The sequence below is a fragment of the Aspergillus multicolor genome (assembly GCF_047715735.1).
Source record: "Aspergillus multicolor strain CBS 133.54 unplaced genomic scaffold BDW74scaffold_30, whole genome shotgun sequence".
Lineage (NCBI taxonomy): Eukaryota > Fungi > Ascomycota > Eurotiomycetes > Eurotiales > Aspergillaceae > Aspergillus > Aspergillus multicolor.
Window position 1 is genome coordinate 328,538 of NW_027395981.1, and position 13,366 is coordinate 341,903.

The 13,366-nt window shown below is 54.0% G+C and overlaps 5 protein-coding genes across 5 annotated transcripts; 1 reads left to right on the top strand and 4 right to left on the bottom strand.

Moving 5' to 3' along the window:
- Positions 1-13: 13 nt before the first annotated feature.
- BDW74DRAFT_160061 (uncharacterized protein) lies at positions 14-880 on the bottom strand. The gene is made up of 2 exons (XM_073725555.1): positions 615-880; positions 14-533 (listed from the first exon to the last, which is right to left on the bottom strand). The coding sequence occupies exons 1-2, from the start codon at positions 735-737 to the stop codon at positions 390-392; spliced, it is 267 nt and encodes an 88-aa protein (XP_073580254.1). The 5' UTR covers positions 738-880; the 3' UTR covers positions 14-389.
- Positions 881-2,968: 2,088 nt separating this feature from the next.
- Positions 2,969-4,288, bottom strand: BDW74DRAFT_84185 (uncharacterized protein). Its single transcript, XM_073733863.1, has 3 exons — positions 3,753-4,288; positions 3,352-3,695; positions 2,969-3,293 (listed from the first exon to the last, which is right to left on the bottom strand). The coding sequence occupies exons 1-3, from the start codon at positions 3,865-3,867 to the stop codon at positions 3,114-3,116; spliced, it is 639 nt and encodes a 212-aa protein (XP_073580255.1). The 5' UTR covers positions 3,868-4,288; the 3' UTR covers positions 2,969-3,113.
- A 633-nt stretch (positions 4,289-4,921) lies between these two features.
- On the bottom strand, positions 4,922-9,158 carry BDW74DRAFT_84215 (U6 snRNP complex subunit PRP24). The gene is made up of 3 exons (XM_073733864.1): positions 6,340-9,158; positions 6,066-6,293; positions 4,922-6,019 (listed from the first exon to the last, which is right to left on the bottom strand). The coding sequence occupies exons 1-3, from the start codon at positions 8,899-8,901 to the stop codon at positions 4,928-4,930; spliced, it is 3,882 nt and encodes a 1,293-aa protein (XP_073580256.1). The 5' UTR covers positions 8,902-9,158; the 3' UTR covers positions 4,922-4,927.
- A 1,220-nt stretch (positions 9,159-10,378) lies between these two features.
- BDW74DRAFT_160068 (mitochondrial 54S ribosomal protein uL22m) lies at positions 10,379-11,745 on the top strand. Its single transcript, XM_073725556.1, has 2 exons — positions 10,379-10,454; positions 10,537-11,745. The coding sequence occupies exons 1-2, from the start codon at positions 10,406-10,408 to the stop codon at positions 11,559-11,561; spliced, it is 1,074 nt and encodes a 357-aa protein (XP_073580257.1). The 5' UTR covers positions 10,379-10,405; the 3' UTR covers positions 11,562-11,745.
- BDW74DRAFT_160072 (phosphoglycerate mutase family protein) lies at positions 11,728-13,193 on the bottom strand. Its single transcript, XM_073725557.1, has 4 exons — positions 12,901-13,193; positions 12,595-12,813; positions 12,274-12,522; positions 11,728-12,190 (listed from the first exon to the last, which is right to left on the bottom strand). Exons 1-4 carry the CDS (start codon positions 13,003-13,005, stop codon positions 11,783-11,785), a joined length of 981 nt encoding a protein of 326 aa, XP_073580258.1. The 5' UTR covers positions 13,006-13,193; the 3' UTR covers positions 11,728-11,782.
- Positions 13,194-13,366: the final 173 nt, after the last annotated feature.

Below are 13,366 nucleotides of genomic sequence, written 5' to 3' on the forward strand. Positions count from 1 at the left end.
CCACCCACCATGCCTCGTTGTCCACTTTCTAGATTCAACAGACGCACAATCAGAGCCAGGCGCCGCACGTCATGGTCAACTTCCACGTCCTCCTCTAGTGGCGATAGCGAGGACTGCCGCAGGGCCCTCCTGCAGTACATTCGCAACCCTAGAACCAAAACCAGGGTCCGACGCCGCAGCGGAGTCCGAGCCCGCCGGCACAGCGCCGACGAATCCTCCCGTGAACGGTACAACCACTGGCATCCCGAGCTTGAAGCCCACCCCAAGCGCGAACGCGAATACGATTCGGACCCTGGCCCTGCACCAACCTTCTGCGATGTTTTTACGGCCTTGCCGGAACCGTCTTCGCCTGGGGATCCGCAGGGACCATTGATTATCTATGATGGAATTTACCCGTCGAGCCCTAGGACGACGAATCGGTATGTGTACATACTGGAGCCTACGCGGAACGAACCCGGTGATGGCGATGGCGACGACGATGACGATGATGATGATGACGATGGTGGAGCTGGCGGCTTAATCGAGCTATATAACTTTTATGATAGTGAGCAGGATGCGGAATATGAGCTAGATGAGGATTACGAGCCGGGGTGTGACGAGAACGAGCCGCCTACCGAGAGTCCGAGCTCATCAGACAGTACCAACCAAGAGCAGGGCCCTGAGGAGAACACCGATTCGCGAGAAGCCTCGGCCGACGATCCTCCTGTTAGGGAAATCGAAATTGGGAGAGGGCGCATGGAACGCGATGCCGCTAGGGCGAAAGGTTTGATGGATATGCGAGTTTCTCTTCCAGGTCCCCGCCATGACGCGGATGGACACCGGGGATCCGGGCCAGTGATGCGCGGACGTCGGCCTCGCGAAACTGATATGCTCCATGACGGCGATGGTAACGATGGGGCTCGGACCGACGCAGGAGACGCCCCTGGGGCCATGGCTAGCCCGTCCGCTTGTACTGCGGCCGAGAGACGGTCACGGCAAGACGACTATGGACATACAATCGACTTGCTAGGCCAGAAGATATGTGAGACGAGCGGATATACCACACAGGATGATCTGGAGCAGGCTGTTCTATCGGATAACTGTCAGGAAAATCGAATCGGGTTCAAGAACAAAAGGGAACCTGAACACGGCGGATACGCGACAGAAGGGTCTGAGTTGCCCCAATCTGTTATCCACGCAGACATTGAAATGCACTCGCGACAGGGTCGATCCGGTCAAGTCCCATCCACCGACAGCGAGAAAGGTAGAGAAAACAGCAATGCTCCGGATGAAGGCAACGAGCAACGTCAGCTGAGCCCTTCCACTGACTGGACGGTCTCAGATGACAGCGACAGCGACACCGAGACTGTGACGGTAGACGCCGGTTTTACGCCATATCCCTCCCCGGAAAGAGCGCTATCGAGTGTACAAGCCAGTGGCCATGACGTCGGGGCATCGCAGCATTCAGCCGGACGCGAACCACGGCGACAAGATGAATCTTCAAATCCGCGTCAAAGCCATTCTCCGGAACAAGAACATGGATCTGCTTCCGAGCAGGGCCATGGAAGCGAGAATGACGACGGTGAACAAAGCGGAGAAGAAGAAGAAGAAGAGGAGGAGGAGGAAGGGCGAGATGGAGAGGGGTGCAGCAGCGAAAAGGGCAAGTCCAACAACGACACAGATACCGACAACCACGACGACGACAACACTGCTCCAGGCCCCCCTCCAGCGTCACCCCTCTCCCAGAACTTCGCAGTAGAGTCAGAGGCAGAAGTTGGAGATGAAGTTGGAGATGAAGTTGGAGATGAAGTTGAAGATGAAGTTGAAGAACAGGGTGAGGAACATGGGAATGGTGAGGAAGAAGAGGAAGACGACGCCGATGACGAGAAAGAGAACGTGGACAGGTCGCCCTATGCAAGCAAAATCGAACCGCAAACTCCAGACTCCGAACCGAAATGCAACTTCTCGTATCCGAATCCGTGCGCCGAGTGCAAATCAGACGAGAAACCTGTCCTCCGCAAGGTCATCTCTCACATCTTTGGTCGCAACAAGAAAGTCACCAAGGAGATGCCGCGTTGGATTTGGGTGTACTACTGTCGGAAGCATTATCAGCGAGCTCGGTACAGGGCGCGGGTGTGGGGGAAGGTGCAATGCGACAGATTACTTGACTTGCTTGACGCAATTGAGAAGTGGGGGGAGGTCAGAGGTTTCACGGTACAGTTAAGAAATAGAGAGGTTGAGAGATTGGCTGAATCAGCTTCTTCTGCCGTTGCATCTCGGGGCCATAGTAGAGAGAGGGCGAATGGAAGGGGAACGGGAACGGGACACGGAGGGCGTGCGGATAGACGAGCACAGGCTCGGGCTCAGGCGCCTACAGACGCCAGCGACGAAGACCCAATACAGCATGTAAGGCAGCGAAGGCAGAAACGTCCCCCTGTGCCCGCGCCAGTGCCGGACGAGATAAGATCCTGGATCCAGGATCACCAAGGGCATGAAATTTCAATCGAGAAAGTCAAGGAACTGATCGATAAGGTCCAGAGTGTGTTTAAACATGTACAGGAGGACGAGGATGTCCGGTTCCCGGATATCGAGATCTTGCCAGTGTATAAGAAGAATGGGCCGACGGCTACTGATGATACCCAGGCTCCTCCTGGCAATCGTCGCAGTTCTGGCCGCGGTAGAGCTAGGTCCGTCTCGACCCATGCTCCTGCTCTTGCTTCTGGCCGTACACGACCCCGCGGCGCTCGTAGTTATATAGGCATCAATTGGACCCCCGACAGCCCGTGCAAGAGACGCAAGCTGAGCGATGACGATGATGAAGACGAAATGCCCTGGAAACACTAAGACAGATCGATAGAATTAGAATACAATCAATTGAAGCTGTCATTGACATTAAAATAAAACCTATCAATCGTAATCGTCGTCTGACACCCGCCTATATAACGTTAACTGTGATGGACAAACCGAACTTGGGGCATTAGATATGACTGTACACAGTCAACTTAAACAATCAAGTCATGTTCATCACGCCACCTTTACCATATATGGGGAGCCGGAAGCTTGCGCTAATCGAGAAGAGGAGAAAGTAAACCGCCGACGACAAGGCGACAAATCGATGCAAAGACGAAGCGCAATCATGGGTCAGAATCATCCGGAATCAGCTCATACCCTCCTTCCGAGGGCAAACTATACGCGGCGAGAATAATCGCGCCAGCAGAGAAAACGCTCACACACCAACTAATGGTGCAGTAGATCCAGGACTCGTCAAGCCGCCAGCCCACGAAAAAGCGAGCCTCGTTGTCAACTAAGTACGCCTGTAGTCCGTCAGTTCATATCCATGATCAAGAAGTTTAGACCAAAACATAGACATACCACAATTCCCATACAAGCCGCCTGAACAGCGGCACTAGCGAGTATAAACAGGCTGAGGATCCTCCACCCCTCTTCTCGAAGCCTCTTTCCACCGCTCAACACAATGAGGAACGCAACGACACTCAATCCCTCAAGGACAACCGCAAACGACATGCCGAATCCGACCGTCCGCCACATGGAGCAAAAGTACCGGTCTTCGCCTATACAGTCCTCGCGCGTGGGGAATGACTCGCATGTATCCGTTAACGAGGAGCATCGCCGATGAAGTCCGTACGAGTAGCTATAGGAGCTGTGATACGACACCCAGTTAGGAATCGCGATAGCCGAGATCGAGAGGGCAAATGCTAAGCCGCGAAAGAGGATTAGCTGGTGTTTTCTCTAAGGGGTGACTAGAAACGAACGGGGAGGGGACAAACAAGCGAGGAAGAGGATGAGCGAAGCCGAGTACACGATTGTTTTTGTCAGGAAGCCGGTGTAGTTGCGGTCTTCGCCGCGGGGTATGAGATGGAAGTCCATCTAGAGGATTGAGCCACCGCTGAAGTGGTACGCTGTGTTGTTGTGTAGGTAAGACTGGCAGGTCGAGGTTGACTATGCGATGACGCAGGCAGCCGTTGGGATTGAGAGATAACAAATAGACAGGACCGTGGCGTTACCCCGGAATCGACACGGTGGAGACGCAGAGGTCCTGAATAACTGGCAGCCGATCGGACACCTGTATATAGTCTAGGCGAACAAAGAGAAATTGAGCAGATAAGAAATCCTGGAGGGGAGGGATAAAAGCAGGATTATAGGGATGGGAAGAATGAGGAGCGAGCCTGGACGAGCACAGCACAGACACCTGATCTCTGTACCACAGCAGTAGTACCACCACCTAGCCCATCTACCTGCTACAGACTATGGACAACGGAGTTACAGTTGCAATAGAACACCATTCAGCTTAATTTCTCCTCCCGCGCTCATCTGATCGCAGATGCAGGCTAACGTCGCGAATCCTGCTTTGCTCGACCTCCCGGCCAATAGCCGCTGCTGCCGCTGATGATCATATGAGGCGCAGATGACGGACATTGGTATCCTTATCAGTTTACACCACTGAATGTGGTACTTTTGATTCGGTGGCTGTCTACTAGGATGCTGAGGAGTTGTCAAAGCATCAAGAACCCATGCATTATTTGACCCCGTAGTATTAGCATGGGCGTGTTCAATTGTCGGAATAGCTTCATTCAGCCCCCAATTCAGCAATTACCACTGACGTCATGTTATAGAAAAAGCAACGAGCTGTCAGAACGAATCGATTCGTCTAGGCCTGTAACTTTAACCTGTAGATAAACTGTAATAATGAAGAATCTTGAAAGCTGACCGCTGTGTCTCCGCCCTTCATGAAAATGGCCCCCTCATTAGAAAGCGACAAAGAAAGCGCATGCACTGACAAATATTCTACAGCGCCATGGAAAAGAACTGGCAAAGGAGAAAAGGCATCAAGAATTGGGAATAAAGTACAAAACAAAGAAGTTGATGCCAGAATTAGAAGGGTAAATACCCCGTCATGCAGCCGTTACAACCTATAGGTGCGCCCTCATTATGATGCTGATTCCGATTCCGGTTTCCCCTGACTTCGTTGGATCATCGCACGGAAGTCGTCATTACTCTTTTGGTTCTTGCTCTCCTCACCAGATGCATTCGTTGTGGTCGTAGTCGTTGTGGTCGTGGTACTCGTTGGCTGGGCTGTCGCGCGCTTCACCCCCAGGTGCCCGCGCTTCCCACTCCGCCCACCAGGCTGGGGCGGCCGTTTGATAGGCGCCGTCGGGGTAAGGAATGAGCTTTTGGGTTTGTTCTTTGGCTTTAACGATGGTCCAGATGCCTTCCGCTCGGCAGACTGCTTCAGCATATCCCCCACTGTTCCGATGTGGAGCTTTCGCCCAGGAGAGATCTCCTGTCCTTCAAGTTCCAGGGCGGCTATACCCGCGTGATTGACATCCGCATACTCAACAATCGCTCCTTGATGATCGGGACGGAGTATGACTTTGACGAGTTTCCCATACGGCTCAGCGAGAGCACGAATGCGCGCATCGTTCACCGTGTCTGGAATGTTCATCAATCCAAGCGTACGGTCCCTTCGTTCACCAGTAGGCTCCTCCAGGTCGTTTGACGGCGATGCGCCATTGGCCTCCGGGGCTAGAGACTGTGAGTTACCGACTCGAGTCACGACTGTTGCTGCGGTACGTTTTGCGCCCTGAGGAGCGGACAGCTTCACATAGAGCGGGCGGCCTCGGAACTCTTGCTCATGCATCGCCAGCGCCGCAGCTGCATCCTCCTTCGAACTGAAAACAACATAGCCAAATCCCTTGCTACCCCCGTCGACCTTCCTAGGAATGCGAGCCAATTCCACCGTGCCGAACCTCGAGAATACCTCTTTCAGGTCCTCTTCCTTCGCGTTCCAGTTCACATTAGAGACGTGGATCTCCCGCCCTTCGTATATCGGCCCATTGCGGTCTTGTTTGCGAGAAGGATCCGAGATTTTGACGACGAGGTGGAGGCCGTTGCCAACTGCCGAGTGATCCAGCGCAAGGGCACTGTGTGCAGCTACTGGTGTTTTGAACTGCAGGTAACAGAACCGTCGGTGTGTATTATACTTCAACGATGGGAACCGAATGTCTATGATTTCGCCATACTATTAACGTTAGATAGGACGAAACAGGGCAAGGAAATGAACATACCTGGCTAAACAGATCACGGATGTAGTTCTCATCGGCTGTTGGGGGGAAGTTGGTGACAAACAAAGTAGTCTCGGAGCCAAAGTGGATCTGAATAGTGTTGCCATCAATAATCTTCTGGTCCCGAGTCTGGGCAGCGGCGGCGTCGTCTCGTGTATTGAACTCGATCATGGCGACCTCTGAGTTTCCGTCTTCTCCGGCCATCATCTTGATGCCATTGATCACACCGCACTAGAGAAGTTAGCCAGCGCCGCAGGCACTAAAAAGAACAGCTTACATCACGGAAGAATTGTCGCACTTTATGCTCAGTGACACCCTTTGGCAAGTTCTTGACGACAACGGTGGAGTTTTCACGATCACGGCGAAGCGCAACCGGCTCCGCTTCAGCTGGTACGGTTTCTCCGCGCGGTCTCTTTGCTGGGAGGCCGTTCACCGTCGATTCCTCTTCTCGCTTCCTCTTCTCCAAGTGCGGAGCCTCCGTCGTTTCAGCCGCGGCCGCCGCTGCTTGCTGAGCCTGTTGAGCGGCGGCTTCTCGAGCCTCCCGCTCACGGCGGGCGTTGATGGCCCGCATTGCCTTTCGAGTTTCCAGAACTGCAAGCTGCAGTTCCTCCGAGTCTTCGTAGTCCTCGCAGTGGGCAACGTACACGGTCATAATCTTTTCCGGCCAATCGAGGTCGGTCCGCTTGATGGCTTGCTTGAGCACGGCTGTGGCGAAACTAGGGTTAGGGGTTCGGCGGGCAGCGTCAACGGTAGCTTCACCCTGCACAAACTTGCTCCAAGAAACCAATTCCCAGTGATAGTATGTCAGCCAGAACTCGTAGCTGTTGCCGCGACGTCCCACGAGACCCTTGAACGTTTCTCTAGCACTGTCCCAGCTGCCGCTTTCACTCAGGTAGCGGATGTAGATACGCTCCAGGCGGAAAAGCGGATCACCTTCATAAGAGCGACCGTATTTCTTCTCGCCAAGCTCCTGAACACTCTCGATCGCAGACCGAATTCCTACCTCAGCGACGTCCAGGTCCTCGTCGGTTGCCTCAGACAAAAACGCCCGTCGGCGAAGGTAGCTGCACCATGCGGTATGCACCTTCAGCACCTCTTCCATGCCACCGACATCAAGTAGCCCGGTGCTCGTGGCCTTGTGCTTTATATCGGCAATCTTGGTGAATGACTGTCCTTCCCGTTCAGAGCTGAGCAGATATTGCGACCATAAAGTACCGGAGCCAGGGCAGTGGCGAGTGGCCCGGTCCAGAGCAGAGATCGTCGTCGGGTGTGCATTGCCATGCATTGATTCGTCGATCAGAAACATGATATAATCCTCCCACATATTGGCATCGGTCTGAAATCGTAGGACCGCCCGTTGGTATAACGCGTTGATGAGGTCGAAGCTGGTATGGCGCCTTCTACGGCTGCGGTTAAGTTCCCATTCAACGTACTCGCCATACAGTGACCACTCTTGAGCTCGGTCGCCAGATTTAACCGTGTTGCGGAGTCGGAACTCAAATTCTTCGCGAGCCGCATACTGGTCCTTGACCGGAGTGGCATATTTTCCTGCCGTTTCTGCCATTATGTTTTCGTAGTTCGCGTTATAATAGGTTGAGATGAAGTTAGAGAACGCCTGGAATGTGTTATCCCATGTGGCGTGGGGAGTCTGGAGTCGGATATCAAACAGCTCGCGTACTCGTGCGATCTTATCCTGCGACGGGGTTCGAGACAGGTCGCGCACTTGGAATTCGAGTAGGCGATCCCAAACGAGATGGCTGTCGTTGATCCTCCACCTCGTTGCGTCAGCGCCCCTCTGCCATGTATCCAAGACGCTTTGCCAAGTAAAGACTTCGCGACCAATTATCCTATCCTCTTCCGACCAATGGCTTTGATTCGAATCGCCATGTGCGGAATTGTACAGGTATAGCACCCATTCGCCGTAAATAGCCCAAAGCTTGGTGCTGCCGTACTCTTCCTCGATCGATCGTTGGCAGAGCTCCATCACTGCGATGCGTTCGTTCACCGAGGTGGCCAGCATGCTCTCATCCTGGATCCATTCCGCCCATAGATCTTCACCCATCGCGAACAGCTTGTCCATCTCCTCTCGCGCGGTCCTCATATCTTTCAGTAGATCGTAGTTCCGCGGATCGTTATGTATCTCCGGGTTGTTGGGCGGATAGACGTGATTCACGAATCCGTCATGTAAGAGGCGGATGAAATTGACATGCGCTTCATAGGACTGGGGGTTGACGTGGATACGGGCAAATAACTCCGTCGCCCTTCGTCGCGCGTCAGGGAGCAATGATGAGGCTGCGTAGTTCCTCCGGGCGCTCTCCCTAGGACCGTCGGACATGGCAATATCAAACGACGATCGTGGAGTCGGGGTGTTGTGCGAGATCTGGTTGACGTTTGGATACATAGTCGATGGTGAGAGTTGACTCTCGTATGATTCGGTTCGTAGGTTGGCGGCTCGCGGCCGCGGGGGTTGATGGTGTTGCATGGAGGCAAGATCGGCAAGGGTGTCCATGCCTGGGGTGGACGGTTGCCGCGAGTTCTGCATGTCTACAGTCGGGGGTGTCCCGCTGCCACTTTTTCCTCCCATGTTCACAGCCGGACTCATTGACGATGGCGGAGAAGGTTCAGGAACGCGGGAGGGAGGGGCGTAGACGTGTTGCGCGAGCGGTGATGAGGCCATTACGGGCCGGCTTGCAGCAGCGGCGCGACTTTTTCGTAGAGGCTTGGGAGCTTGCCCAGGCGCGGGAGTAGTGTTGCCGGAAGAGGACCCCGTTGCAGGCGCAGAGCGCCCCGATTGTGAGTTCGCATCCTGCGGTGAAAGGAGTGAATTGATGTCCATCATCAAAACTTTTACCAGATGGACCGGACAAAGGCGCGATGCCGACGTAAAGAGAGATTATAGAAACGGAATAATGATGTAAATTCCTTATAGAGCAGCCCACAATCTCCTCATCAATGAGTCCATTCCTGCCCCGGTTCCAGACTGTCCAGCTCCGCGACCGGTGGATATTGTCTTTCGTCCTTGGGCGGAAATTGTCTCAGTCCAGCGCAAGAAGGAAGACGAGGCGGAAAAAAGAAAAGTGAAATAAAACTGTTTCAGAAACTATCCTCTTCTCCGACCTTCGAGGATGCAGGATCGAGAGCTCAACGGGTGGCTCGTGCGTGGACGACCGAATGCTGAGGGAAACGGGTCGACCGATTCAGACGGAGACAGGGAGGGGGCAGGGAGTCAGCTAGAGAACGCGCTCTAGCGGGAGCAGAATGAGCTTCTAAAGAGACAAACGGTCAGCTGGCGCGATATGGGAAGAGCGGGTAGGAGGGATGGCGACGTACAGAGAAGCCTGGAGGGAGGGAGAGACAGGAAAAGACTGAGAGTCGAAGGATGAAGAGAACCTGAACCAGTGGATCGACGCTGGTGGAGATGGACCGTGGACGAAAGAGCAGCTCGGCAGGCAAACGGGCCAACGAGTGTGAGTATGATGGGCTTCTTGTTTTCCTAACACGTTTTCGACTTGCTCCCAAGCCCCAAGCTGCTAGTCTGGAGTTATCCTTGCAGTTTCAGGTCCATCATTCGGCCTGGAGACTTCATCCGAGCCTCGACTACGGCGGTCGTGCATCCAGACGGCCTACTCCCTGCAAATTCTGCTTTCCTACGTCATACCAGCCGGACCGCGATATTGAAGACATTCTACTTAGCGCTGCGCTCTGGACATCTGACCTCAAGGCGCAAGTCTCATGAAACTTAGACGGCGCACAGACTGAGTCTCAAGCCCTGCCGGTGCTGCCAGAGCACTGCCATATCAGATCCACTACCCGTACACCCGTAGGTATCCGTGATGGATCCTGAAGCGGAATGAAGCTGAACTGCCGACTTGGGACTATTGTGACTGTCTACCGAGATTTTCCCGGCACTCAAGGAAACTCGAGAGGCAGGTCGAGTGTATCATTTCTATCCTGTAGACCACGATGAGAATGCAAGTCGGCAGATGTTGCCAGTTGAACCGCAAACATGAGGCCCGAGACCAAAGCATAATTCCAAATCGGGTTGACGTGTCTTGTGGAGGAATTGATTCCAACCAGAGGGATACAGCTGGACGTGCTTAAACTCAAGTTGGAACTAGGAAACATTTCCAGTCGATCATCAGAGTATAAAACACGACAAAATTGGAGATATCTAGAAGATCAAGACATCAGGGAGAGCTATACGAGACGGAGATGTGTATGCAGCCTGATCCCCCAGGCACAAGGTCCGGCGCTACGGCGCGCCAAACCGACCACAACCGCAGCATCCCCAATCAACTTTTTCTTGCTGGCCGGAGCACATCAGCCGGCTGTTATTCGTCCCCATGGCTACAATGGGTTCACTCCATCCTTACGGGCAATTGATCCGGTCAGGTACGTTCTTCTAAATAATCTGCGAATTTTTCACTTATTCCCCGCCTGAATTGCGTGCCTTGGTGTCAGCTAACCTCCCCAGCTCGGACCGGCATCACCTACGTCCCTCGCCGCACTCTCACATACACGCCCATTCGACGAGCCGAGCAAGACCCGAATACACCCAAAGACAAGCCCGAGACGGAACAAAAAGGCGGCGCCCTCTCCTCCATCAAGAGCTTCTTCGGCTTCGGCAAAAAGTCCGAAGCCAAACCCACCGTTCGACGCCAAACCGCCCCCCACAAACGCGAAGGTGAACTTGGTGCAGGTTCCATTTTCGCTGAAGATGAAGCAGGCCCCAAGCTGATGGCCTCTGGTCGAACACCATCCTCACGAAAACAGGCTGGCGCGCCTGCAGAAGGAGAGGCCGAAGAATGGACACTGGAGAAGCGGAACAAGCAGCATATGTTGGCGGTGCTGGATCCTCGCCCGCAGGCGCGTATCCGATGGGAGCGAAAGATGGTGGTACGTGAGCTGCGCAGTCGGGGCCGGCTGTCAAAGACGGAGAAGATCATGCGCTCGGAGCGAGAGTCGCTGTCCAAGTCGCACTGGTTCAAGACGTCGATCAAGAAGCTGGGGCCCCTGGCCCGCCAGATTTCTGGAAAGAATATCGACGAGGCGATCACTCAGATGCAATTCAGCAAGAAGAAGGCCGCCAAGGATGTTCTGGAGCACCTCAAGCACGCTAAGAACGTCGCCATCGTCCGCGCGGGTATGGGGCTTGGTGCCGTCGAGGCCGGCGAGGACGCACCGAAACCGAAACCTACCAAGATCATTCTCAAGGATGGCGAGCGCAAGACCATCACCGATCCTACGTCCATCTACATCGCCCAGGCGTGGGTCAACCGAGGTCCTTACGGCCGCGACTACGACCACCGCGCCCGTGGTGTCATTAACATGATGCGCCCTCCGTACACCTCTTTGTCAGTTCTGCTGAAGGAGGAGAAGACACTGATCCGTGAGTGCCAGGACCGCGAGGCGCGGGAGCTGCGCAAGCGCAAGGCGAACCTCTGGGTACACCTGCCGGACCGCCCGATCACTCAACAGAACCAGTACTACAGCTGGTGATTGCCCCTTTGTCGGTTCTATTACACTAGTATCCTCTGGCGTTTTGTATTATTTACATCTTTGGGAGCACTCCGCCTGGGCCGGATCAGCATCTTTTCTTTTTATCAATGGCATATTGTCAGACCTCAACCATGTACACTACGAAATATAACTACATACCAATTCATCTAGGTCTTACTCTCTATTTCTCCATTGCCGCCAAAGCCTAGCTCTACTCTTCTCTACTTCTTCCCACACCCCTCCCCAGGACACAACGGCCTCCCAAACCAAGACTCAATCACCCTCTCCGGCGCAGGGCCCTTTCTCCTCTCCGCCTTAACAAGCACCGGAATAACACCGCCAGTCTCCAACGCAAACCGCCGATGCCCCACAACATTCAGAATGCTCGTAATAGCCCCCGAATGCGCCGTCATCGACAAGATAGAGTGCTCACAAGACGCAAAGACATCAGAAAGGAACTCAAAGAACCGCGCATCGCGCGCGGAGTCGCTCTCTCGCAGATCCGCCTTGTGCAACAGATCCTCCTCGCTAAAGCCCGGCTCGAATATGTAGGTCGGATACGCAGCCGCGATGACGGATTTCGGTGAGCGGGCGTCGCATGTATGCAGGCCGAGGGTTTCGCGGAGGAGCTGCGCGCACACATTAAAGTTAACATTTCCTTTCCTTATACTCTCCCATAACGAAGCGTGGTGAATTTATTGGGGAGACATACCTCCTTAACAAGCGGCCTAAATTCCCCCTTCTCCGTATCTGGAAACCCCACACCCTCAAACGTAACCCTCGCCGTCTCGCAGCACCTCATGAGCGGACTAACGTAGTAGCTCTGGGGGCGCGGGATGCCGTTCGCGATCTGCCGTTTCCAGGCCTCGTGCGCTGTGCGCGCTTGCGAGATCCCGAGGTCCGTGAGGTGTGCGTCAAACCAGTTTCCGTGTTCGTCGCCATCTAGGAGGGAGTATCGGCACTGCATAGGTATCATTTACTTAGTCTCGGCTTTGGTGCAGGGTTGGTGAGGGCAGAAGGTGGGGGCACGTACGTCCCACAATGCCGTTCCGTACCGGCTCTCCGCGACGTTATGTACGCCTTGTCCGTGGCGGCCGAGGAAGAGCAGCTTGTATGTGGTTTCTGGGGGCGCGGTGGTGTTCAGATGCGCTATGTATTCTGCAAGACGGGGCCATTGGGTCGAGGGGGTTAGGGTATCGTTTTGGGGGTCGGAGGGGTACGGGCGTTGGATGAGGCCGAAGTTTGAGGAGGCCTGGTTCAAGCGTAGGGTCTGTTAGCGGAAAGTTTATGGCAGATAATATTGACGTTCGAGAAGACAGTGTCAGAGAGAGAGGCGTACATAGTCAAACGTATCAGGGTTCGTGGAGTTTTCGTCCTGGAGGAATATCCCAGGTACTGTTGAGAAGTGGAAGTGGGATTCCGCGGCTGAGTTTGGGATTGCCATCTTGTGGGCAGGAGAGTGTATATAGCCTCAATTGGAGAGCTCTGTCACTGCATTCGACGTCCAGTTGGCTTTTAAAATATGTCCCAGATATTATGATTAGGGAATTAGACTACGAGTCCAGCTGAGGCGGACCTGACTGAGTTGACTCCTTTTTCTGGGGAAATTATTTGGGCGCTTGCATAGCGGGGCTGATCCGGGGACTGCACTATGGGGCTTCTGGGCCCTGATCATGTCCAGTTCCTACTTCAAACAGGGACAATCCAGTGGTATTCGGAATGAAAGAAAAAAAGCATGCAGATCTTATTGTATTGGATTTAGTGACTAGAGTCTTGCTCGGTGATATCTAACAATCAACAGCATC

Bases quoted from the DNA above. Each gene is read 5' to 3' on its own strand.
- BDW74DRAFT_160061 (XM_073725555.1), bottom strand. From the start codon at position 737: ATGCGCCCTCTCCCAATTTCGATTTCCCTAACAGGAGGATCGTCGGCC. The intron at 534-614 runs GTAGGCGGCTCG...CTATCATAAAAG, and splicing joins CTGATGAGCTCGGACTCTCG to TTATATAGCTCGATTAAGCC.
- BDW74DRAFT_84185 (XM_073733863.1), bottom strand. From the start codon at position 3,867: ATGGACTTCCATCTCATACCCCGCGGCGAAGACCGCAACTACACCGGC. The intron at 3,696-3,752 runs GTTCGTTTCTAG...TTCGCGGCTTAG, and splicing joins CGCTTGTTTGTCCCCTCCCC to CATTTGCCCTCTCGATCTCG. The intron at 3,294-3,351 runs GTATGTCTATGT...GACGGACTACAG, and splicing joins CGGCTTGTATGGGAATTGTG to GCGTACTTAGTTGACAACGA.
- BDW74DRAFT_84215 (XM_073733864.1), bottom strand. From the start codon at position 8,901: ATGATGGACATCAATTCACTCCTTTCACCGCAGGATGCGAACTCACAA. The intron at 6,294-6,339 runs GTAAGCTGTTCT...TAACTTCTCTAG, and splicing joins TGCGACAATTCTTCCGTGAT to TGCGGTGTGATCAATGGCAT. The intron at 6,020-6,065 runs GTATGTTCATTT...TAACGTTAATAG, and splicing joins TCCGTGATCTGTTTAGCCAG to TATGGCGAAATCATAGACAT.
- BDW74DRAFT_160068 (XM_073725556.1), top strand. From the start codon at position 10,406: ATGGCTACAATGGGTTCACTCCATCCTTACGGGCAATTGATCCGGTCA. The intron at 10,455-10,536 runs GTACGTTCTTCT...TAACCTCCCCAG, and splicing joins CGGGCAATTGATCCGGTCAG to CTCGGACCGGCATCACCTAC.
- BDW74DRAFT_160072 (XM_073725557.1), bottom strand. From the start codon at position 13,005: ATGGCAATCCCAAACTCAGCCGCGGAATCCCACTTCCACTTCTCAACA. The intron at 12,814-12,900 runs GTACGCCTCTCT...CGCTTGAACCAG, and splicing joins ACCCTGATACGTTTGACTAT to GCCTCCTCAAACTTCGGCCT. The intron at 12,191-12,273 runs GTATGTCTCCCC...GTGTGCGCGCAG, and splicing joins TTAGGCCGCTTGTTAAGGAG to CTCCTCCGCGAAACCCTCGG.